The sequence below is a fragment of the Ailuropoda melanoleuca genome, chromosome 14 (genome assembly GCF_002007445.2).
Source record: "Ailuropoda melanoleuca isolate Jingjing chromosome 14, ASM200744v2, whole genome shotgun sequence".
NCBI classification, from domain to species: Eukaryota; Metazoa; Chordata; class Mammalia; order Carnivora; family Ursidae; genus Ailuropoda; species Ailuropoda melanoleuca.
Window position 1 is genome coordinate 97,620,012 of NC_048231.1, and position 24,049 is coordinate 97,644,060.

At 39.3% G+C, this 24,049-nt stretch overlaps 2 protein-coding genes across 3 annotated transcripts in view; one reads left to right on the top strand and one right to left on the bottom strand.

Annotated features, from left to right (window-relative positions):
* The window catches only part of TMX3 (thioredoxin related transmembrane protein 3), a 44,650-nt gene extending 40,337 nt beyond the window's left edge, over positions 1-4,313 (bottom strand). The window contains exons 1-2 of the mRNA XM_034642249.1: positions 4,182-4,313; positions 3,098-3,152 (exon numbers count right to left, since the gene is read on the bottom strand). Of these exons, the coding sequence (XP_034498140.1) occupies positions 3,098-3,152; positions 4,182-4,227 (101 nt within the window). The 5' untranslated portion in view covers positions 4,228-4,313. The remainder of the gene's footprint in view (positions 1-3,097; positions 3,153-4,181) is intronic.
* A 5,256-nt stretch (positions 4,314-9,569) lies between these two features.
* Positions 9,570-24,049, top strand: part of CCDC102B (coiled-coil domain containing 102B) — a 180,973-nt gene continuing 166,493 nt past the window's right edge. For both annotated transcript variants that reach the window (XM_034643302.1, XM_034643301.1), the window contains exon 1: positions 9,570-9,689. The gene's annotated coding sequence lies outside the window, so the exon portion shown is untranslated. The remainder of the gene's footprint in view (positions 9,690-24,049) is intronic.

The following is a 24,049-nucleotide window of genomic DNA, read 5'->3' on the forward strand; positions in this document are numbered from 1 at the left end:
CACAGGGCTATATGACAGCATCAGTAGCCAAATAGGCCCACCAATCCCTGGGCCTCTTTTTTTTTTTTTTTTTTTTTTTCAAAAAAAGGTAGAAAGTTTGATAACAATCTCTTCCGGAACGGATGTTACACTGCTTCCCAATCAGGCCCAGGAACTAGGTCCTTGTACATTGCCTATGTTAACTGCCCAGCCACATTGTCACTTGTCCTTGTTGGGCACTGCCCTGTCTAAGCCTTCTAGGAGGTTCTCATCAACATAACAAAGCCAGTGCTCCCTCCAAAAGCAAGACTTTCCAGATCATGGCCTACCCATTGATAGCAGACAGATGGGAAATTAAAGAGCCTTGTAGAAGGACATTAAAGGTGTGCTGGAATCCATTCCACATGAAGGAAATTGACCCTGATCAGCCCACTGGAGAGATGCTGGAAAAGGCATTTGCAATCTTAACTGCTACAGACAAAGCTACCTCCAGTAGCCTCTTTATGATGTCAGGTACCACCAGTGGCAAGAGCAGCACTTTGGTACTGAGGAACTTATATCCAGTAGCCAGTCTCCTGGTATCCAAGGCCTTGTGCAAAGGCCAGAAGGGGCTACTGAATAGAGAAATAGTCTCACAGAGCACTTTATCTTCCTTCAGCTCAGCAATCAGGATGGCTGTTTCCTTTACTCACCAGGCAGCCAATATTGTTTTCGGATGATAATGGCACTAGGAGCTAGGAACCAAGTAGGCTCATAGTCTGCCACATGTTCCACTAAAATGGCTGTATTACGGCAATTCCCACTGGGGCTTAGGGACAAAGGTGAATGGGGGTACACATACACCCCACATCTATACTAGTAACATGTTTAGTAGTAGGGGCTTTAAAGTACTCACCCTGAGCCAAGCCTGGGCAAAAGGGTCTGAATCAGTCAACACGGACTCAAAACTGGGAGGCATTATATGTATCCTCCTCATCCTGGTAGCAGGGGCAGTAGAGATCACACTCACTTGTGCACGGATATCCAAAAGGCCCAAGAAGTACAATTCTCCCCAATTTCCCCAATGAACTCTGGCCTTGGCACAGGATATCCAGCCCACCCTGGGGACGGAGGGACCTCAACATAACACCTATTCAAGGTCTGGGTAGATGTTTAGGGCTCTTCCACTCATCTGGTGGCAATACTACTTGTGATAGTTAGAGGGGCTGTCATCATGTTGACCCTAGTGGGACTGTACATCAGACCCTTCATGACTTAATATCTGGCCTGGGGAGGAGCCTATCAATCTCCTCCTTTAAGACCCCATTAATGAACAAACAGACCCAGAGATTTTTTTCAGAAAGGCTTATGTCTGGGCTACCCAAGAAAGGGTGCTCGGTTCCCACGCTTATGTCACTCTTTGTGCTGCTCAATCTTTGCCGTCTTAGTGGTGGCTGCTTCTTCCATGTCCGCATATTTCTCAGTTAAGACTTGGATTGTGCCACCGACTGACTGAACTGATTAGACGAGGAGGCTTAAATGGGTTTGGTAACAAGCAGGAACATCAAAGAGAAACCTAGAAATCTGAGTGTATGTAACAGTCTCATTATCCACTGTTTCCTAGTCTCTCCATGTAGACCCAAGGGGTCACCAACGTGGCTCACAGGACCACTACAGCCTCTGTGAGAGCGGGGCAGCCATTTTTCAGTGACAGGAAACTTTTCATGGGTGGGCCAAACCTGTCAAGTTCACATAGCGCCCAGCTGAGAAAGGTGAGGGTCATACATGTCTGTGCCTGCTCACATCCTCCTTCCTTCTCCTTCCCAGGCAAAAGTCACCACTGTGAGGGCATTCTAAAGGAGGAAGTCTATAGTGACACAGCCCTCAAGACACCAAGTTTAACAAGATTACCTCCATGTTAACAATGGTTCCCTTCAGGGGCGCCTGGTTGGCTCAGATGGTTGAGTGTCTGCCTTCGGCTCAGGTCATGATCCCAGGACTCCCAGGGTCCTGGGACCGAGCCCAGCTCGGTGGGGGGAGGGGGTCTGCTTCTACTTCTCCCCCCCTCCCCGTTGATGCTTTTTCCTGCGCACGCTGTCTCTCTCATTAATGACAAAAATCTTAAAAAAACCCCACAAAAACAAGAACAAAAAACCACAATAGTTCCCTTCAGAATCTGTCAGTCCCCAGTATCCATTAGCATGGCTAGTAAAGTGATCCCTGGGATCCTCAGGATTCCTACTCTTCCAGAATAGCACTGTGTTCATATGACCACCCTGCTACTGTGCCAATTTTGTTGTGTAGAGGTAGTTAATTAGGACAACAAGCCAAACTGAAGTAATAATCAGGACTTTATTCGCTTACTGTGACATAAGCCAACAGGCAAAAAAAGGTGCGAGCTCCTCAATGTTCCATTTTTCCAGGTGGAACAGTACCAGGTGAGGGTCAGGTAGATGCAGCACAGACAAAAGAATTCACCTCACTGCAGAGGAGCATTGAACTAAGGCTTCTGCCTCTTTATGAACCCACGGGCAGGAGAAGGAAAGAGGGAAAGGAACAGGAGTGGAAAAGCACTCAGTCCAAGCAAAGAAAAGTGCCTCAGCTAACCCCCTAGATAAGGAGGTCTCAGCAGAGATGCTTAGAAATGCCCCAGGTGAGGCTCCCAATAAGAGGCCTTCAAAAGAGGCAACTTGCATGTGCTAGATACGCATGTGAGCCTGGCTAGCCTAGGGGCCCGAGTGTATGATTACAACTCCCTCCAGAGACGGCAATGCACTGGCTGTGCACCAAGTCTGGTGTGGGGAGAGCAGCTTCCCCCCTAAAATCTGCCAGGAAAAGCCTTGTAATTGCCTATGGTCAGGTCTGAAAGATCACACATAGGATTTTGGTCTGTCTGGAGCTGGACCCCTCAACCACTTACCTAATATAAGCAAGGCTTTGTGATTAATGCTATGGTACTATAAAAACAAATATACAGTATGGTTACTAAATTCCAGTACCTGCTCAATCATGATATAAGCAGAAAAGCTAACAAGTACAATGAAAAATGATAAAACAGAATATGGAACTGTTAGTAAACTCTACTGAGTCCAACCCCATTTTTACATATAGACGCTATTTAAAATACATATATACTTACGATTCATCTAAATCTTCAACAAATCCTTTACAGAAAGCCATATCAAGTAAAAAAACTGGAAAAAAAAAGAGAAAAAAGGACAAAATGTTTACAATAAATGCTTTTACTTGTTTCATACTACATGCTTAATCATCTATAAAATGTTTTTGATTTTTTACAATCTACCATAAAATCCATCACTGATGTATTCCAAGGCACAAACAATGCATAAGCATATGTAGTTCATCCCTTTACTAAATATTCACTCTGCAGGCACCTAAACTGTGATGGCAAGGTTTATGTTGGCTAGTAAATCTAAAACACAGAGGTTCTCTTTCAATGCATTTTTACTTTCATCATTCTTTCCTTTTTTGCCATTCCATCTTTTTTTTTTTAACATTGAAATCATTCTTCTATATTTCTCCAGTAGTAATTATCTCCTCCTCTATAACTCCAACTGCCATTCTGTAAACATACTATGTTTTATTTTTTTTTCAACTTCATAGGTAGAAACAAAACTGCGCTACATCTCTAACCCTAACAGTTCTCACAGCCTGGCACATAGGGGGAACCAAACGGCTGCTGAGTAAGTGAACACACCACAGTGAGGACCATGGCATGCGATGCTGGCAAGAGGAGGCTAAGAAAGGCCACCACGCACGCTGACCACTTTTCACACTGCACAATCCAAAAACCTGATCATGACCTGTCCTTGGCCATCATGACCTGTCCTTGGCCATACCCCCGGGTGGGTAAAAATTCTTCTGACGTGACAAGAGTCGGAACCTAAAGCCAAAGCAAGGTTTGGCCACAAGCTGGGGTGGTGGAGCCTTCATGCTTATCAATGGAGTCAGCGCTACTGAAACTTCCTGCCACACTAAGCAAAGAACCAAATGGAAGACAAGCACATCTTTTTCTGGCACTGGTCCCCGGCACAGGCGCGTTGGTGGAAGGACCCAGAAGCTGGGGGACATCTCGGAGAATCCCAGAACCTCTCTGCACCCTGTCGGGAGACCCCTGCCCAAGCCCGACCCCACGCCGGAGATGGTCCCCGCGCGCGCCCGCCCCATCGTCCCCGTTCCCAAAGCCTCCGCGCGGCCCTTACCTGTGGCGCAGAGCCGCAGGCCAGCCGCGCGTCTCCCAGCTGCCATGCTTGCTGCAGGAAAGCTGCAAAAGCAGCGGAAAGGAAAGAGACACCGACGACCGCTGCTTGCGCTTCCGGAAAGGGAAGCTGCCCCTCCGCGCGCAGAAGGGAAGCCAGGCGCGGAGGGCGGGGGCGGGGCAGGCCGGCCTCCGCTACCCTCACAGGACCTCGCCGGCCTCCGCCTCTGAGCATGCGCGGAACTGCGGCGCATGCGTGGAGCTGGAGCGCTTGCGCAGTCGTGCCTTCAAATTCTGTGCGCTTCCCGCTGCCTTCGGGAGCGTGGGAACCTAACAAGTGGACGCTCTCCTGTGGGGGCGGAGCGGTGTGTGGAGTTGGGGGGCGTTTCCGGGAAGTTAGATACCAGCTAAATTTAGAGGGGAAAATGAGATAAACTCCAGCGCAGCTTGAGGTTTAATTTTGCCAGATCTTTCACTTGCTGCTCCTGGGCAGCGAGCGATCAAATTCGTGAAAGGAGGTGGGTGTCATCACTGTGTAGAAAGGTGGAAGACTATGGATTGATGTGTGAGCCTCCATATATTTCCAAAATAAATTTGGACTCTTCTTTGAACCTGTTTGCGAAATGAGATATCTGCTCTAGTAGTAAGCTCTATTAATGCGTTTTTGCCAAGTAGATTAGTCACATCTTAAAAACTGTTCCTCTTGGAACCTGAAAAAGTGAAGTTGATCATAAAATACAAGTTTTTGATGATTCGTTCCTATTTTCTGGTTCCTTTGGTAAGAGTAAAATACTATAAAATATTTGCTGTCTTCACCTACACAACAAAAATATTTTAAAAGCGATATATTTTTATATGGTGATTCCTGCTGTAATCCCTACGTCTGATTTAGATGACATTTTTATAGGACCTAAAGTACCAGAGGATTTCGATTAAATTACTTACTGAACATGTATTATGAGAATAGAAATGGATTATGATGTCAGCCACATCACTTTAGGTTCAAAATTCCAACAGGCAGAGATCTCAGAAAACTCTATTCCTAATGACTAGAATATTAAATTATGATCTGCTTGAGAGCAAAACCAAGATTTCACCCATTTTATGCATACAACATAGTATCCATTGCAGGTCTTCAGCATATTCAAACATTTTTTAATAGTGTGTCTAGTCTATTTTGAGTTTAACATACACAAGTAGTTAATCCTCTTGCAGATTCTCAAAGTAGGAATTATATAGATCCTGGGGCTCAGAAAAGGTAATTTGCTTAATAGCTCTGAATGATGGAGTTGCCATTTGAAACAAAGTTTCAGACTCCAGAGCTTTTCTTTTTCTAACACAAAACTGCCTCACAGATCTCTTTCTGCTCTAGAATTTTCTCCCTTCCTTTTCCACCTCCTTTCGTCATCCTATTTTGGCTAATGTTACAAATGTTTGATCAGCCAATTTCTGGTGGAGTTGTGCTGGGTTTTTCCCAACTAAAAGGTACTCATTGTATGATTTTATGTACACAAGCTAAAAATCAGGGAAATTAATAGTGTTAGAAGGCAGGGGTACAGGTAATGTTTTCTTTCTTGATCTGAGCTTTATTACGTAGATTGGTTCACTTTATGAAAATGCATTGAGCTTTGCCCTTACAGTTTGTGTACTTTCTGTATATATACTCTAACAATGAAAGTTAAAGAGTAAATAAAGCTATGCAAGTTTTTTTTTTAATGGAAAGGTGATCATTATATGGTGCTAAAAAGTGCTTCTCAAATTGTACTAAGCATCATTTACCTGGAGAACTTGATAAAACACAGTTTCTGAATACTCCTTTCAGAATCTCAACCAGCAGGTCTGGATTTGCATTTTGCACAAGCTCCCATGTGATGCTGTTGCTCTGGCCTGCAGATCTCATTTAGTGTTGAAGGAAAATAAATCCAGAAAATATCACTCATTTTTAGATTGCTTTGTGTAAAATACGTAAGGTGAAAAAAAATCTAGAAATAAAAATCAAGGCTTTTTTTTAATAGTTTTTTTTCCTGATGACGTGTAATGGTTTTATCATTAGTGTTAAATGATACTTTTTTAAAAAAAGTCTCAGTTTTAATTTTAAATTTAGTAAATATTATTAGATACAACCCACATTAAAGAAAGGTTTCTGGAGTTCTTGATGTATTTTTAAGTGTGTACAGAGGTCCTGAGAACACAAGTTTGAGAACAGAGTGGACATTTATAGAACTCTGCATTAAACAAGCAGGGAATGCATACTGTAACATACACAAGTAAATTATAGACCTAGTGTATCATAAAGTAAATTTCAACAGATTGAAAAAATGTGGTATTATCAATGTGTATTTTTTTTTAGATTTTATTTATTTATTTGTTAGAGAGCGAGAACAAGTAGGGCGAGCAGCAGGCAGAGGGAGAAGCAGATTCCCTGCTAAGCAAGGAGCCTGATAAGAGACTTGATCCCAGATCCCTGGGATCATGACCTGAGCTGAAGGCAGATACGTAACCAACTGAGCCACCCAGGTGCCCATTAGTGTGTTTTCTGACCTCAACACAATAAGATTATAAATCTGTAAAAGATAAAAATATCCCCTAAATCTGGAAATTTAAAAACACTTTTAAATAACATCTTTGCAAAAAGCAATAAGAATTAAAATATGCTTAGAAGTAAACCAAAAAATATCTATTAAAATTGTAGGATACAGCAAAATCTGTGCAGAGAAATTTATAGATGTAAATATCTTTTTATTATGGAATGAAAAAAGAAGAAAATTAACTATTCTCCTTAAGAAGTAGATGAAAAGACTTTAGAAAAAGGGTGGCACAAAAGATACATAGGGATGTTCATTTTCTTTTATTTGCCAGAAACTGTGCGTTGAGAACATAGCATTGAACAAAATCGACCCTGGTCCAATTCACTTCCTAGTGGGTTGTAAGGGTTACCACTTATAAGGTTTATATATTGAGTTAGGCAGTGTTCTAAATGCTTTATATGTTAACTTATTCAGAGAGGGAAAAAAAGGTACAACAGACTCAAAAGAAGTCCCAGAGTGTGTTTTTGAAGCAAGCAATAAAATGGACAAATTTCTTGTTTTAGTGGATCCAGAGAGAGAACGCGTGAGAAAGAAGGAGGAAATGAGAAAACATCCAAAGCATCCAGAAATCAGGGCCACCTTCCGAGAGGCAGGCTGAGTCATCTAAGCCCAGAGAAGGGGAAGCCCATTCAAGGGGAACCAGCTCAGGTAAGAGAACTTGTGTACCCATCTCATGTTCCCTCTCTACATACCACCTCTTGAAGCATAAAGCCCCAGTTTGCTCACTGGGAAAGGCAAAAATGAGAGGAGGTGAATCAAGACCCCTGGTCCCACTGCAAGTTTCCAGCCTAAAACAGTCTCAGGAGGAGAAGGGGAAAAAGTTTTTGATGGTAAACCTAGTTCAGAATTTTGTTAATACTAGGACTGAGTATGCAAATAAGTGAATTGTGTTTTCAACTTAATTAGATCTTTTATCCAGATGGGCTTGTTAGAATTTTCATCCAGGCACAGGGGAGGAATACCCACACTGAGAAATGTATAAAGGGATGATGGGAAGACAGTTATTTTGATTATGTTGCCATTATTTCTTTTCAGTGTAATTGCATTAATATTAGGACCAAAATCAGGATGTAGATACAGACAGCAGAAATTAAAGAGATAAACAACTTTAACACAGTATAGACAAAAAATTAAACAAAATAAAAAAGTTATAAACAAAATAAAAGGTTGTAAGAAAAAAGTTAAAAAATATATATAATTTACCAAGATCAATTCAAGAACTAGAAGGAGTGGCTCAGTTGGATAAGTGTCTGCCTTCGGTTCCGGTCGTGATCTCAGGGTCCTGAGATTGAGCCAGGCATCAGCCTTCCTGCTCTGTGGGGAGCCTGCTTCTCCCTCTCCCTCTACGTGACACTCCCCTTGCTCCTGTGTGTGCTCGCTCGCTATCTGTCAAATAAATAAATAAAATTCTTAAAAAAAAAACCAAAACAACTAGAAGGATAACAGGATAGCCATGAAAGAAATCGAATCAAAAGTCTGAAAGTGTTTTGTTTTTTTTTTAAGATTTTATTTATTCATTTGACAGAGATAGAGATAGCCAGCGAGAGAGGGAACACAAGCAGGGGGAGTNCTGGAGTTCTTGATGTATTTTTAAGTGTGTACAGAGGTCCTGAGAACACAAGTTTGAGAACAGAGTGGACATTTATAGAACTCTGCATTAAACAAGCAGGGAATGCATACTGTAACATACACAAGTAAATTATAGACCTAGTGTATCATAAAGTAAATTTCAACAGATTGAAAAAAATGTGGTATTATCAATGTGTATTTTTTTTTAGATTTTATTTATTTATTTGTTAGAGAGCGAGAACAAGTAGGGCGAGCAGCAGGCAGAGGGAGAAGCAGATTCCCTGCTAAGCAAGGAGCCTGATAAGAGACTTGATCCCAGATCCCTGGGATCATGACCTGAGCTGAAGGCAGATACGTAACCAACTGAGCCACCCAGGTGCCCATTAGTGTGTTTTCTGACCTCAACACAATAAGATTATAAATCTGTAAAAGANATGTGGTATTATCAATGTGTATTTTTTTTTTTTAGATTTTATTTATTTATTTGTTAGAGAGCGAAAACAAGTAGGGGGAGCAGCAGGCAGAGGGAGAAGCAGATTCCCTGCTAAGCAAGGAGCCTGATAAGAGACTTGATCCCAGATCCCTGGGATCATGACCTGAGCTGAAGGCAGATACGTAACCAACTGAGCCACCCAGGTGCCCATTAGTGTGTTTTCTGACCTCAACACAATAAGATTATAAATCTGTAAAAGATAAAAATATCCCCTAAATCTGGAAATTTAAAAACACTTTTAAATAACATCTTTGCAAAAAGCAATAAGAATTAAAATATGCTTAGAAGTAAACCAAAAAATATCTATTAAAATTGTAGGATACAGCAAAATCTGTGCAGAGAAATTTATAGATGTAAATATCTTTTTATTATGGAATGAAAAAAGAAGAAAATTAACTATTCTCCTTAAGAAGTAGATGAAAAGACTTTAGAAAAAGGGTGGCACAAAAGATACATAGGGATGTTCATTTTCTTTTATTTGCCAGAAACTGTGCGTTGAGAACATAGCATTGAACAAAATCGACCCTGGTCCAATTCACTTCCTAGTGGGTTGTAAGGGTTACCACTTATAAGGTTTATATATTGAGTTAGGCAGTGTTCTAAATGCTTTATATGTTAACTTATTCAGAGAGGGAAAAAAAGGTACAACAGACTCAAAAGAAGTCCCAGAGTGTGTTTTTGAAGCAAGCAATAAAATGGACAAATTTCTTGTTTTAGTGGATCCAGAGAGAGAACGCGTGAGAAAGAAGGAGGAAATGAGAAAACATCCAAAGCATCCAGAAATCAGGGCCACCTTCCGAGAGGCAGGCTGAGTCATCTAAGCCCAGAGAAGGGGAAGCCCATTCAAGGGGAACCAGCTCAGGTAAGAGAACTTGTGTACCCATCTCATGTTCCCTCTCTACATACCACCTCTTGAAGCATAAAGCCCCAGTTTGCTCACTGGGAAAGGCAAAAATGAGAGGAGGTGAATCAAGACCCCTGGTCCCACTGCAAGTTTCCAGCCTAAAACAGTCTCAGGAGGAGAAGGGGAAAAAGTTTTTGATGGTAAAACTAGTTCAGAATTTTGTTAATACTAGGACTGAGTATGCAAATAAGTGAATTGTGTTTTCAACTTAATTAGATCTTTTATCCAGATGGGCTTGTTAGAATTTTCATCCAGGCACAGGGGAGGAATACCCACACTGAGAAATGTATAAAGGGATGATGGGAAGACAATCAGTTATTTTGATTATGTTGCCATTATTTCTTTTCAGTGTAATTGCATTAATATTAGGACCAAAATCAGGATGTAGATACAGACAGCAGAAATTAAAGAGATAAACAACTTTAACACAGTATAGACAAAAAATTAAACAAAATAAAAAAGTTATAAAAAAATAAAAGGTTGTAAGAAAAAAGTTAAAAAATATATATATAATTTACCAAGATCAATTCAAGAACTAGAAGGAGTGGCTCAGTTGGATAAGTGTCTGCCTTCGGTTCCGGTCGTGATCTCAGGGTCCTGAGATTGAGCCAGGCATCAGCCTTCCTGCTCTGTGGGGAGCCTGCTTCTCCCTCTCCCTCTACGTGACACTCCCCTTGCTCCTGTGTGTGCTCGCTCGCTATCTGTCAAATAAATAAATAAAATTCTTAAAAAAAAACCCAAAACAACTAGAAGGATAACAGGATAGCCGTGAAAGAAATCGAATCAAAAGTCTGAAAGTGTTTTGTTTTTTTTTAAAGGTTTTATTTATTCATTTGACAGAGATAGAGATAGCCAGCGAGAGAGGGAACACAAGCAGGGGGAGTGGGAGAGGAAGAAGCAGGCTTCCAGCAGAGGAGCCTGATGTGGGGCTTGAACCCAGAACGCTGGGGTCACTCCCTGAGCCGAAGGCAGATGCTTAACGACTGAGCCACCCAAGTGCCCCCAAAGTCTGAAAGTGTTATAAAGAAAAGATGCTAATTTTTATAAAAAAAAAAATCTGTTACAAACTCTTCCAGAGAATTTAAAAAAAAAAAAAAAAAGGAAACACTCCTTAATTTGTTCAATAAGGCTAGTATAAACTTGTTTCCAAATTGGAGGAAGCATTTGTGAGAAAGGAATTATACAGGTCAATTCATTCATGAACAAAAATGCAAAAAATACCAAATAAGATGTTATCAAACCAGATCCAGCAATGTGCCAAAAAAGATTAAATTAGGTTTTCTCCCCCCAGAAAATCCAAGTGTGGATTAACATTAACGGGAAAACTTCATGTAAATTTTCCACAATACCAGATAAAAGATGAAAGTTGTGTAACATTTAAATAAATGCAGTAGAATAATTTGAATTTGATACGTATTGATCTTCAATCATAATAGTAAACCAGGACTAGAAGAACAATTCCTCAACATCATGTTCTGTTCAGGCTAATTCCTAGCAGTCCTGGAATTAGCCTGTGCTGTTTTGCTCTAGAAGTTTCCATCTGGCACTAACCTCTGTTTGCAGTACCTGAAACATGCTGACTAATAATGTTGTTTTTGTAGCCATGGACCCAAGGCGTTTTATGGTGGTTTTTAACAGCCTGTCAGCATTGTTTATTGGTAAGAATGAAACTGATGATTTGCATCTGGTCTTGGTATGGTGTCCATGGTGGTAGGGCTCCTTTATCATAATCTGAGTGAGGGCCATCCCCTGCAGGGCTGATTTCATTGTCCTATAGCCTGTCCAGCACAGTGCATATCTGCAGCTTTTCCACAGCTTGAGGAGACACTGACGTTTAAATGACAAGGGAGGACCAGAGCATTCTCTGGTAGCTCCCTGCCTTAATCCATTTTAATCACCAAAGACTTTTCTTGAAAAGGAAGGATCCTTTTCATCCCTAGGAAGATGGCATCCAAAGGAGTATCCAGGATGAGTGCCAATAGTCCTTGCAACTCAACAGAATGGTTTACCAAAGTGGGAGGTGTAAGATCATTATACAGAATGCAATTGAATTTGTTTAAAAGAACAATAAAAAGAAAAAGAAAACATATACTTTATTTTATTTATATCTATTTTATCTTTTTTAAGATTTTATTAATTCGTTTGAGAGAGAGAACTTGCGCATGAGCAGGCAGAGGGAGAGGGAAAGGGAGAGAATCTCAAGCCCACTCCATACAGAGCACAGAGCTTGATGAGGGGCTTGATCTCATGACCCTGAGGTACGACCTGAGCCAAAACCAACAGTCGGACACTTAATCTACTGAGCCACCCAGCTGCTCCATAGAAAACATACACTTTAAAAACAAGTCATTAATATTATTAACAAAAAAATGTTCCCTTCTAATAAACTGAAGGTATGTGACAACCATATGAATTGTAAACATTACTTAATTCAACTGAAAAAGACACTAATAAATGGAGAGAGAAAACACTTTTAATGGATAGAAAACTCAATATCCCCCAGATATCTCATCTCCTAGATTGCTTATAAACTCAATGGCATGTCATTAAAAATCCTAAGTTTGACATGCTGATAAAAATTAATATAGAAGAGGAAATACCCAAGTATATCCAAACATTCATACAGAAAAAGAGTAAGATGAGAAACTTATTCTGCTAGACATCAAGATTTAGAGCCATAATAATGAGCATGATATGGTATTGGCTCCGGGATGGGTATATTGACCAATGGATTCGAATATGCAGCTCAGAGGCAGAGTCATTCATAAATGAAAACTTGACATGTGACATAGGTCACACTGGAGAAAACAACGTATTGCACTGAGACCATGTAATATCCACAAAGATGAAGCAAGTGATTTGGATCCAAATCTTACACCATTGACAAAAATCAATTCCAGTGAGAAAGAAGACAAATGAATAAGCAAAATATCAAAATCTGTAGAAATAAATATATGGGAATATTTTTAATACTTCGGTGTGGAAAAAAATTTCTTAACACAAAAATTACTGGTCAAAAGGAAAGAATTGATTTATTTGTTGAAAATACCGTAGAACCAGCTTCTAGTTCTGTTGATCTGCTCTACTGTGCTTCTGGTTTCTAATTCACTGATTTCTGCTCTAATCTTGGTCACCTGCTTCCTCGTGAGTAGATTAGGCCTGTCCCTCTGTTGCTGTTCCAGCTTCTTGAGGTGAGAATATAAAAACTGCATTTTAGATTTTTCTGTTCTTTTGAGTGAGGGTTGGATGGCTATGTATTTCCCCCTTAGGACTGCCTTTGCAGTATCCCATAGGTTTTGGACCATTGTGTTTTCATTCTCGTTGGTCTCCATAAATTGTTTAAATTGATTTTTGATTTCCTGATTTATCGAGTCATTCCTGAGCAGGATGGTTCTTAGTCTCCAAGTGTTTGAGTTTCTTCCAAATTTTTCCTTGTGGTTGAGTTCCAATTTCAGAGCATTGTGGTATGAGAATATGCAGGGAATAATTTCAGTCTTTTGGTATTGGTTGAGACCTGTTTTGTGACCCAGAACATGGTCTATTCTTGAGAATGTTCCATGGGCATTAGAATAGAATGAATATCCTTTGGTTCTGGGGTGTAGTGTTCTATATATATATCTATGAGGTCCAACTTGTCGAGTATGGCATTCAAAGCTGTAGTAAGGAGGGCACGTATTGTACGGTGCACTGGGTGTTATACGCAAGTAATGAATCATCAAACTTTACATCAGAACCCAGGGATGTACTGTATGGTGACTAACATAATGTAATAAAAAAACATTAAAATAAAATAATAAAAAAAAGAAAATACCGTAGAGAACTGAATCTGTTACGTGCAACATACATAACTAAAATGGGATTAATATTTTAAAAACTAGAAAAAATATAAACCACAGAACAATGAACAAAACATGATGAACAGGCATTTTAAAGAAGAGGAAACAAATATCAAACAATATACAAAGATGCTGTGCTTCATTAAAATGTGGGAAATTCAATATAAGGCCTCGTTGATATACCATTTGACTTTCATTTTATATGTGATTGTGGAACATTGGAAATTCTCAGACACTTGATCTGAGTAAAATTTATATTTATGAATGCCATCCAGCTAAGTTTTTCTTGGACATTTTAATATTAAATATAAATGTGAAATTTCATCTGAATTAATTCCTTGGATTACATATTTCAGATTAGATTCCAAGCAACCATTATAATAGGTCAGATTTTCTTACCCATTTAAAATATAGAAATATAAAAAATATTAATGCTCTATTTTCTTTTTCATAAATGTATCTATATGTACTTCTAAGTTTCCCTCGGGTTAAAGGTGCTAACCTAATTATGGAAGTCCGTTAATACTCCAGTTAAATAGGTTACTCACCTCTAGAGGGTTAGCCCCATGGAATAACTTAGATTCTTGTCTATGACCCTGAAGAAACACTTGAATCTTATTTTTAATTATTATGCCAATTTTTTCATAATTTTTAGCAGAAGAGTTACTCAAGTGGTAATTCTGTTGTCTTATAGAAGTCTGCAGCTCCACATAAGATAAGCACCTGATTTGAACATTTATATCTGTAAAATATCTTTTCCCCTGAATTTTAAAGACTTTAAAACATTAATGCAATCTTACGTTCATTCATATTCTTAGAAGCATGCGAATCTTACTGATTTTAATGATAGCAGATTGATTATGGATGTTAAATATCTTCATCTGACTTGATGTTACACATATGAGGCCATTCCTGAGTCAGAAAATGTCTTCTAAATGGTGCATATAATACTTACTAGAATCTGTGTCACTCATCTATATGTAAATGTGTCAACAAAACTTAAAGGACTGCCTAATAAGATCCAGTAGGAATATATTCCGATCTCCTGATCCTCTTTGGTGTATTTAAGTTAATATTTATCTTTGTGTATGAGGACTCAGGATTTTAATAGAGTTCATGTATTTTAATTAACTATAATTACTATTCTATGTCTGATGCTTATATTGTCACAATCAAACCTCTGTAATTTGGTTCCTGTGTCTTTTTGATCTGATTTCACTAAACTTGGAATGAAGCCTTGTCTTTTGATAAAGAAGTTCTATATTCTCTTATACCTTCCTTCCCCAGACATGGACTCAGTTATCCTTCCAAAAAACCCTGGCTCCTTTTCACAGAAAATCAATTTTGGAAACTATAGTCTGGGCTTGCCATTTACATATTAGTTTGTTCCCACCTGAGATTCCATTGATGTAGGCCAGTTCAGCGGGCAGAGGGAAAAACAATCTTATTAATAATTACTTAATTTTATATATATACAGTTGACCCTTGAACAGCATGGGTTTGAACTGCACAGGGATTATTCACTTATACAGGGATTATTATTATTATTATTATTATTTTGGTAAATGCAGTACAGTAAACGTGTTTTCCTTATAATTTTCTTAACATTTTCTTTTTTTAAGCTTACTTTATTGTAAAAATATAGTATGTAATACAACACACAAAATGTGTGTTAACCAACTGTATATAGGTATGGCCTCTGGTCAACAGGTTATTAATAGTTAAATTTTTGGGTAGTTGAAAGTTATATGCAGATTTTTAACTGCATGGGGGGTTGGTGCCCCTAATTCCTTCATTTATCAAGGGTCAATGGTATGTGGAGATATGTAGCTTTTATGTAATATGCTACATAGTAAAGTCAATTCAGGTATATATCAGTTGTCAAATTCATTTGGAGGGAAGCTCTTCAAACAGACAATTGTTCTTAAGATTCTGAAATATCTGAATACCATTTCCACATCAGAAGTTCAGAAAATTATATGAATCAGTGTAGTCCATTCTCTTTTTGGAGGAAACAATTTTTTAAAATAAATCTGTGATTATAACTCATCCAAGCAGAATTGATAGTTTTCCAGGTTTAAATTTTAGTGTCTGGGGCACCTGGGTGGCACAGCGGTTGGGCGGCTGCCTTCGGCTCAGGGCGTGATCCTGGCGTTATGGGATCGAGCCCCATNACTCATCCAAGCAGAATTGATAGTTTTCCAGGTTTAAATTTTAGTGTCTCTGGCACCTGGGTGGCACAGCGGTTGGGCGGCTGCCTTCGGCTCAGGGCTCAATCCCGGCGTTATGGGATTGAGCCCCACATCAGGCTCCTCTGCTGTGAGCCTGCTTCTTCCTCTCCCACTCCCCCTGCTTGTGTTCCCTCTCTCGCTAGCTGTCTCTGTCTCTGTCAAATAAATAAAATAAATAAAATCTTTAAAAAAAATAAATTTTAGTGTCTACTATTTCCTGCAATTTTTCTTTCAAGTAAAAATAATTTCTCAATCTTCTGACTTTAGAATTTTATTACTCTGAGGAACTTTCTCCGTTTTGATTTATATTCATTTACTCAACTGTTAAAGTTCAGAGAGTAGAAGAGTTGAGTTCAGTAAAATATACTGCTTCAGGGGAGGGGTCCTGAATCTGTTTTGTGTGGACCAGAGAGAGTTTACTGACTGTGAGGCTTCTGTGTGAATCCGTCTGCATTTTGAATCTTACTGGGGTGGACCCAAATAATGCTCAGGAAATAGTGATCAAACCTTGAGGTCATATTCCTTTAAATGGGTTTTTGGCATTTTCTTTCTTCTTTCTTTCTTTCTTTCTTTCTTTCTTTCTTTCTTTCTTTCTTTCTTTCTTAAGATTTATTTATTTATTATGTGAGGGAGAGTGGGCGCACATCTGCACATNCTTTCTTCCTTTTTTTCTTTCTTTCTTTCTTTCTTTCTTTCTTTCTTTCTTTCTTTCTTTCTTTCTTAAGATTTATTTATTTATTATGTGAGGGAGAGTGGGCGCACATCTGCACATTGAGGGGAGGGGGCTCAGTCTCAGGACCCTGACTGAGATCATGACCTGAGCAGAAACCAAGAGTGGGACATTTAACTGACTGTACCACCCAGGCCCCCCCCGTTTGACATTTTCTTTTTTCTTTCTTTCTTTCTTTTTTTTTTTAAAGATTTTATTTATTTGACAGAGAGAGAGAGACAGCCAGCGAGAGAGGGAACACAAGCAGGGGGAGTGGGAGAGGAAGAAGCAGGCTCCTCGCGGAGCAGGGACCCAGATGCGGGGCTCGATCCCAGAACCCTGGGATCATGCCCTGAGCCGAAGACAGACGCCTAATGACTGAGCCACCCAGGCACCCCTGNAGATGCGGGGCTCAATCCCAGAACCCTGGGATCATGCCCTGAGCCGAAGACAGACGCCTAATGACTGAGCCACCCAGGCACCCCTGTTTGACATTTTCTTGAGGACCTCTCATAGAAATGTCTCCTGATTATCTGTTGTAACTCTCACCTGCCACAGATTACATCTATTCAGGGTTAAAGTTTTCCAGTTTTCTCCTAAATGTTTCAGCATATCATGGCTCCCAGAACTATTGATAGAAAACTCTGAGTCATCCCTGCCAGCCTATTACAAGTTTACGGACTAGGGACCATAACAATTGAATATCCGTGGAACAAGGTCATGGGGATCTTCCTGATCCTTCCTGATCCTTGGACTGAGAACCTCACATAGAGTGATCTCGCCAAGGGACAAAGGGATGACATCCAATTTATAAGGCAAACTTCATGGAGATGTAAGAACTGGGGAAGGGTTGTTTATGCCAGAGACTAAACAGACTCAGTTTACCATCCTTATGTGAATTCACAAGTCCTTCTGAATCAAAATAGCTCAGAATGGTGCCAAAACCACCCAGGTCCTCCCCAGATGGCAGAGGGGAAAGGAGAAGATGGTAAAGAAAGGAAGACCAGTGACCTGCCTCTCACGCAGTCTGCCTTGGTCCTGGAAGATAAGAACACAGACTTGGAATTAAACATAAGTATTGTTTACTAAGAAACACATAAGCGGTGCCTGGGTGGTTCAGTCGGTTAAGGGTCTGCCTTCGGCTCAGGTCATGATCCCAGGATCCTGGGATCAACCCCTGAATGAGGCATCAGGTTCCTTGCTCCGCGGGGAGACTGCTTCTCCCTCTCTCACTGCCACCCGCCCCGCTTGTGCTCACTTGCGCTCTCTGTCAAATAAATAAATAAAATCTTAAAAAAAAAAAAAAAGAAAGAAACACGCGAAAAAGTGAATAAAGGAGAGGGGAGGAATATATAACACATATTGGTTCTTTAATACATCAAATCTGGTTGTTTAAGTCCCTTTGAGTATTACCTGAGGTTAATGGGAACACACAGGGAAGAGAAGATACTGTGATTCTAACCAAGGGAGAGGAAGGCTGAAATTCTAGTCGTAAGTTAGGAAACTTCAAGAAGATTTTTGAAAGAGGCACTGAAAATACATATTTCAATGGGGTTATAATGTTTTTCCTAACAAAATGTCAAAGATCTATCATTTTGTGAGACTCTATCTTCTTCAAACTATTGATTACCTAGGGCCTGAGTTCTTCGTAATTTGGCTTTGCCAAATGAATCCTTCTATCCTTGAAGCAAAGTAATTTTGCATTTGTGAGGGCATACTGCGTTCCAAACACATCACATATATTACTGTATAACACTCAGATCAACCTCAACTGTTATGAATTGGTAACCCTTTATAGTCAAATATATTGAGATTTAGGAAGTAAACTATCAATACCTTGCCTAAAGTCAGAACTTACCTAAAGAAGTCTGCCACCCAATTACTTCTAGAAGTTCAGTTATTAAAAAATGAAATTTGGGGCACCTGGGTGGCTCAGGTCATGATCTCAGGGTTGTGAGATGGAGCCCACTCTGGGCGTGGAGCCTGCTTCAGATTCTCTCTCTCCCTCTCTCTCTCTCCCTCTCCCCTCCCACTCTTTGAACTTCTCTAAAAAACACAAAATGAAATTTACACTTGATGGCATGTGTTTACTCCTTCCACTTTGTGATATTTCCCTTATAAGAGCTAAGTCTGTTTCCATCAGCTTGGAAGGATATTTAGGTTTGAATTTTTGCTAGTAATAAGAATGGCGACATCTGCTGGAACCATGTGTTTCAGCAACAAGAGAGCTGCGTCTAAGTCACTAATTTGACCCAAGTCCTGTCTTTGTTTCCTAGCAGAGGTTACAGGTACACAGGCAAATGGAGAAATAATGGAGTCCATGCTCTTTATAATAAAGATTTATTATGGACAAAGTTAAGTGCTTTGAGACAAGATTTTGAAAGACCCGAAAGCTTCTAGATTATCTTTGCAGAGAAGCCCACACTCCTAAGAAGCTGAAAAAGTCAGAGAGAAAGCACTTCGCAGTGGTTGCCATAGTAGCAAAAGTAAGCCTGTCCTCAGGGAAGAAGGAAAAAGAATAGTTAGCTGCCCCCAGGGAAGTTGGTTTCAGGGCTCGTTAAGAGGCTCAGGGTGACAGGAGATACCAAGCTCTGGAAAGACGAACAGCTGAAGTGTCTCTCTGTAAGTGTGTTTATTACAGGAGGCTGTCGTGTCAGAGGTGTAGAAATTTGCCAGAAAAGCAGGGTACCGATGTGTGCACTCAGGTCCGAACTGCACTTCATAGTAAGCGTGATGCAGTAGTTTTGAATGCCGCAGCTGACAATAGCAAGAGATGACTGTCATCACCTTGCTTAAGGAGAAATTTTAATGCATCACATATATTTAAACCACAAATAGGAATCTATAAATGCCAGGAGCTTTATGTGTAATGACTCAAATGTCACAATGTTAAGTCTGTTTTAGATTTAAAGCAATACGTCCTAATTCAATATTCTGAAAACCAGGTCCCCCCGTATATTCCTTTAAGACTTTTCTAAATGTCAACCTTTTCAGATATTTTTTTCAGGCCAAAGATCACAATCATTTAAGTACCTTTCCTGAAAGAGATGCTTGATCATTTTAACCATTCTCTAGATATTTTCTGTCTTATGTTCCACAAGTTGTCAGGACAAAGAATGCAAGAAATGTATGACTGGTTAATCTTTCTCCTCAACCTACTGAAGTTTCTCGACTTGAGAACAGAGTGTTTATGGATGTTCTTTCTTTTGCATTTTGTTGGAACTTGGTGTTTTAGACCACACAATTCTTCATGGTGTCATGTAATCATTCTTCCCATATCTCTTGTGACTACTGATTTGAATATTTCCCTTGTGAATATTTTTAATGTTTTCTTTAAGTAGAAAAATTTCTGAAGTCGGGTATTGTTGAAGTATATTTTACAACATTTAAGAGGATATTTGTGTATATAATTTTACATCTGAAATTCTTTTCCTTAAAGGCTGAAAGCGATACTACTCCTTGTTTTCTTCTTTCTGTTCTTGTGATGTGCAATGTTCTGATCCTTGTTCCTTNATATATTTTACAACAACATTTAAGAGGATATTTGTGTATATAATTTTACATCTGAAATTCTTTTCCTTAAAGACTGAAAGCGATACTACTCCTTGTTTTCTTCTTTCTGTTCTTGTGATGTGCAATGTTCTGATCCTTGTTCCTTTGCAGGTGATCTGCTGTAACTCACTGTAAGCTTTACACATTTCTCTAGGTCTTTGATGTTTTTAAATTTTACAGTAGCATTTCCAGGTATAGGGCTTTTGTTTATTTTGTTTTGTAACGTTTTCTATTTGGCCTGAAGGGAGATCTGATGAAATACACACACAAGCCTGGGCTTTCCTAAACTGCTCACACTTCTTACCAGCTGTCCCCACTAAGCAGCAGATTGACGTATATCCAGGACTCTTTTTTTGATGTGAATTATGAGATTCAGTATAAATTCGCCAATTGGAAATACCTAATGTTGTAAGATTTGTGTTGCTCACAAGAATTCTAACTGAACACTTTCTCTGCAAATATTCTCTTTCAACAGTTGGAGAGTTTCGTGTATGCTTGTATTACAGTGACATCATGTGGTAGTGTGAGGTTATGCAGTTAAGGCTTGTTAGCAAGATCGCTTGTTTAATAAATGAGGTCAACTCTTCAGTGACAGATACACTTTCTCTAACAGTTATTTTATGCAAAATACCATACTGTTTTATATGAAAGCAATATTTTATCACTGTAAAATAGAGTTGAATTTGATGGGAGTTTTCAGGATTTTAAAAGATGTTTTTGAAAGTATTCAGAGTAACAATTCTATTTTTTTCTTTTTTTTTTAAGTTTTTTTAAAGTTTTTATTTAAATTCCAGTTAGTCAACATACAGTGTAGTATTCGTTTCAGGTGTACAATTTAGTGATTCAACACTTCCATACAACACCTGGTGCTTATTACCTCAAGTGCTTTCTTAATCCCCATCACTTATTTCACCCATCCCTCCACCCACCTCCCTTCTGGTTGTTCTTTGTAGTTAAGAGTCTGTTTCTTGGTGTCCCCCACTCTTTTTTTCCCCTTTACTCATTTGTTTTGTTTCTTAAATTCCACCTATGAGCAAAAGGCTGTCCTAGCAAAAACAAACTCCCCAGTGGATGTCATTTTTGAGAAGGTCTGAAGTTTAAGGTTATTTAAATTTTGAAACCTAATCACATCTTACTTTGTAGGTTCCTACATTTTGAAAGAACTGTGAATTTTATTTGCTTATCAAAAGCAGTGATGATAATCTTAAAAATTGAGCCATGTAATAGCATCTGTAGAACACGATCTCTCCCCAACTTAGTGTGAATTAACTGAGTATGAGCTAGCATAAGACCTGTATGATTTAAATTGTGGGGTTCTTTTAGCATTCTGATCAAAACCATCCTTAATGTTGTTGTACGAGGCATATCCTTAGCTTTGTGTCCTAAGGCTATGAGTTAAGCACATTGTTCTTATAGAACCTTCTCTTGATGGCATAGTGCTAGTTATGTAATTGCACTGTTTTCTTCATATGTGTTTATTTTGATTTCAATTATATCTAATTGTTTACAGAACATTGAAGACCAAACTTATCAAAACATCAAGTGTTTTAGGTTTGGTTCCTCGCAGAGCCTGAGGTGGGATTCTGTTTTGGGGGTTTAGTGAGCGAGTGTTCTCCAGAGGAGAGCAGTGGGGGAATCAGGAAAGAAGAGGAGAATCCAGATCAGCAAGAATGTAGTCTTAGCTGAAGACTAGACTGATCCCAGAGGAAAGCTCTAGAGCAACGCCATCCAAAAGAAATATATTAAGTATGTTGCATGCCACATAAATAATCGTAAACTTTCTGGTAGCCACATCTAAAAAGGTAAAAAGAAACAGACGGCTTAACACATTCTATTTAAACCAATACATCCAAAATATTGTCATTTCAGTACATATCAATATTAAACATGGATGAGCTTTTTTACGTTCTTTTTCATACTGAATCTTCAGAATCCAGTATGTAAACAGCAATGTCATTTCAGCTCTTCTGTAGCCACAAACCGCACTGCGTGTCCAACAGCACGGCTCTACAGCATCCAGTGCGCAAAAGTGGGCCCTGCCTTGTGCCAAAGGAGGCATTTCAGTCAATTATTGACTATAATGTGCCCTTAGAGGACTGGAAAGAGTAGCCTGGGAGGTGCAGTGGCTCCTGTCTGGCTGGGAGTAATCTCAGGAGGTGTCATCTGTGAGTTTTGCCATCTGGGGGATGGGTGTGTCTGCCATGAATCGGAGCTAGGCGTCCAACAAGGTATTCACCATGGTCCCTAGCACTGCTCACATACATTTGCTTCTCATGTTAAGTTCTTTCAGTGCAGGCTCTGATTCTCCAGGATTCTAGTTGTTTCAATTTTTTGAGGTAACTGTTAGAGGAGAGTGGAGGGACAATGACGGGCCCCTGCTGCAGAGTTGGTCCCAGGGCGGGTCAAGCCAGCTTTAGCAAACATTCATGGATGACCCAATGCGATCAGCTTCCTTGAATGGGCATCACTGAGGTACGAATTACATTTCTTCTTCACAAGAGAACGTAAGCCGTTAGTCACTAAATAGAATCTATGCGCAATCAATCCTGGGATGGCAGAAACACAGGACTCTAAGAGGAAGTAAGAATGAAGAGGTTTTGAATATGGTGAATGGAATAGAATTGCGCTACAAAGGAGACTCAGGAATACGATTGCCAGAATTGCAAATGTTTCAACTCTGTAGTAAGGCAGGTAGGTATGTTCCATTTTTGGCTATCCAGCCTTGTGTAAGGAAGCCGTGTGGAGTCATGTCCTTTCAGATATCTGAACTTTTGAAATCTTTGCAGAGGCTGATGGAAGACTTGAGATTGAATTAAGACAGCTTTTGAGGCCTGAAGGAACTTTAGTCATTTCAGGAAGCCATTCTCCAGCCTGCTGTGGCTGAAAGAACTTCAAATCTTTCCAGTTAGTATCTTTTTTTAGCTGAGACTGAGCAGAAAATGAAATTGGGGAGGAATTAATTTCTTTAAACTTTTAACTTACAAGTGCAAGAAATTTTTATTTTGGATTTTAATTCTTTTGGATTTGAAGCCTTTGAACTTAAAAACTTTTAGTATTTGCATTTGATTTCTTCTGGGAATTTTATTAATGAGAATCTATTTTGTCATAAGGAACGTATCTATATTGTTGGGATTTTATTATTAGAGTATCTTTATGCAACTTACATTTGGAATATCTTTTTTTAAATTATAGTAAGCATTTATTGCTACATTTTCCATTCCTAACTCTTCTTTTTGTCCATTCAGCTCTCCCCAGANTTTATTAGAGTATCTTTATGCAACTTACATTTGGAATATCTTTTTTTTTAATTATAGTAAGCATTTATTGCTACATTTTCCATTCCTAACTCTTCTTTTTGTCCATTCAGCTCTCCCCAGAGACTGACACTTTCATGATCCCTTTGCCTGCTGTTATACTCAGATGTCTTCTCTTGACTGATACCCTGACTAACTTCATCCTCCTCGTTCTTTTTTTTAATAATATTTTTTATTATATTATGTTAGTCACCATACAGTACATCCCTAGTTTTTGATGTAAAGTTCCATGATTCATTACTTGCGTATAACACTCAGTGCACCATGGTATATCTTATTGATGCCATTTAGTCTCCTTGAAGTTATTCTGATATGCTCTGTTGAATTACATAACTGGACACAGTTTGTATAGGAAATGGAACGGAGAGAGAATTTTCAGTCTTGGTGGCAGACTCATCTCAGAGTTAATATCTTCTGCCTAATTTCATATCCTTATGAGACATAATCAACACTAACATCTGTTGGACTCTGAGGGTTTTGTAACATGTCTGAAGATATTTTGATATTCCTCTCATGAGAGTTGGGGGTTTATGTTCCCTTCTCTTAAATTTGGACCTTTTTAGTTATTGTGTGTAAAGAGTAGAATGCAGCAGAAGTAAAACACCTGAATTCCGGGTCTAGGTCACAAAAAGCCATATAGTTTCCATCTGGTTCTCTCAGGACATTTGTTTTGGAG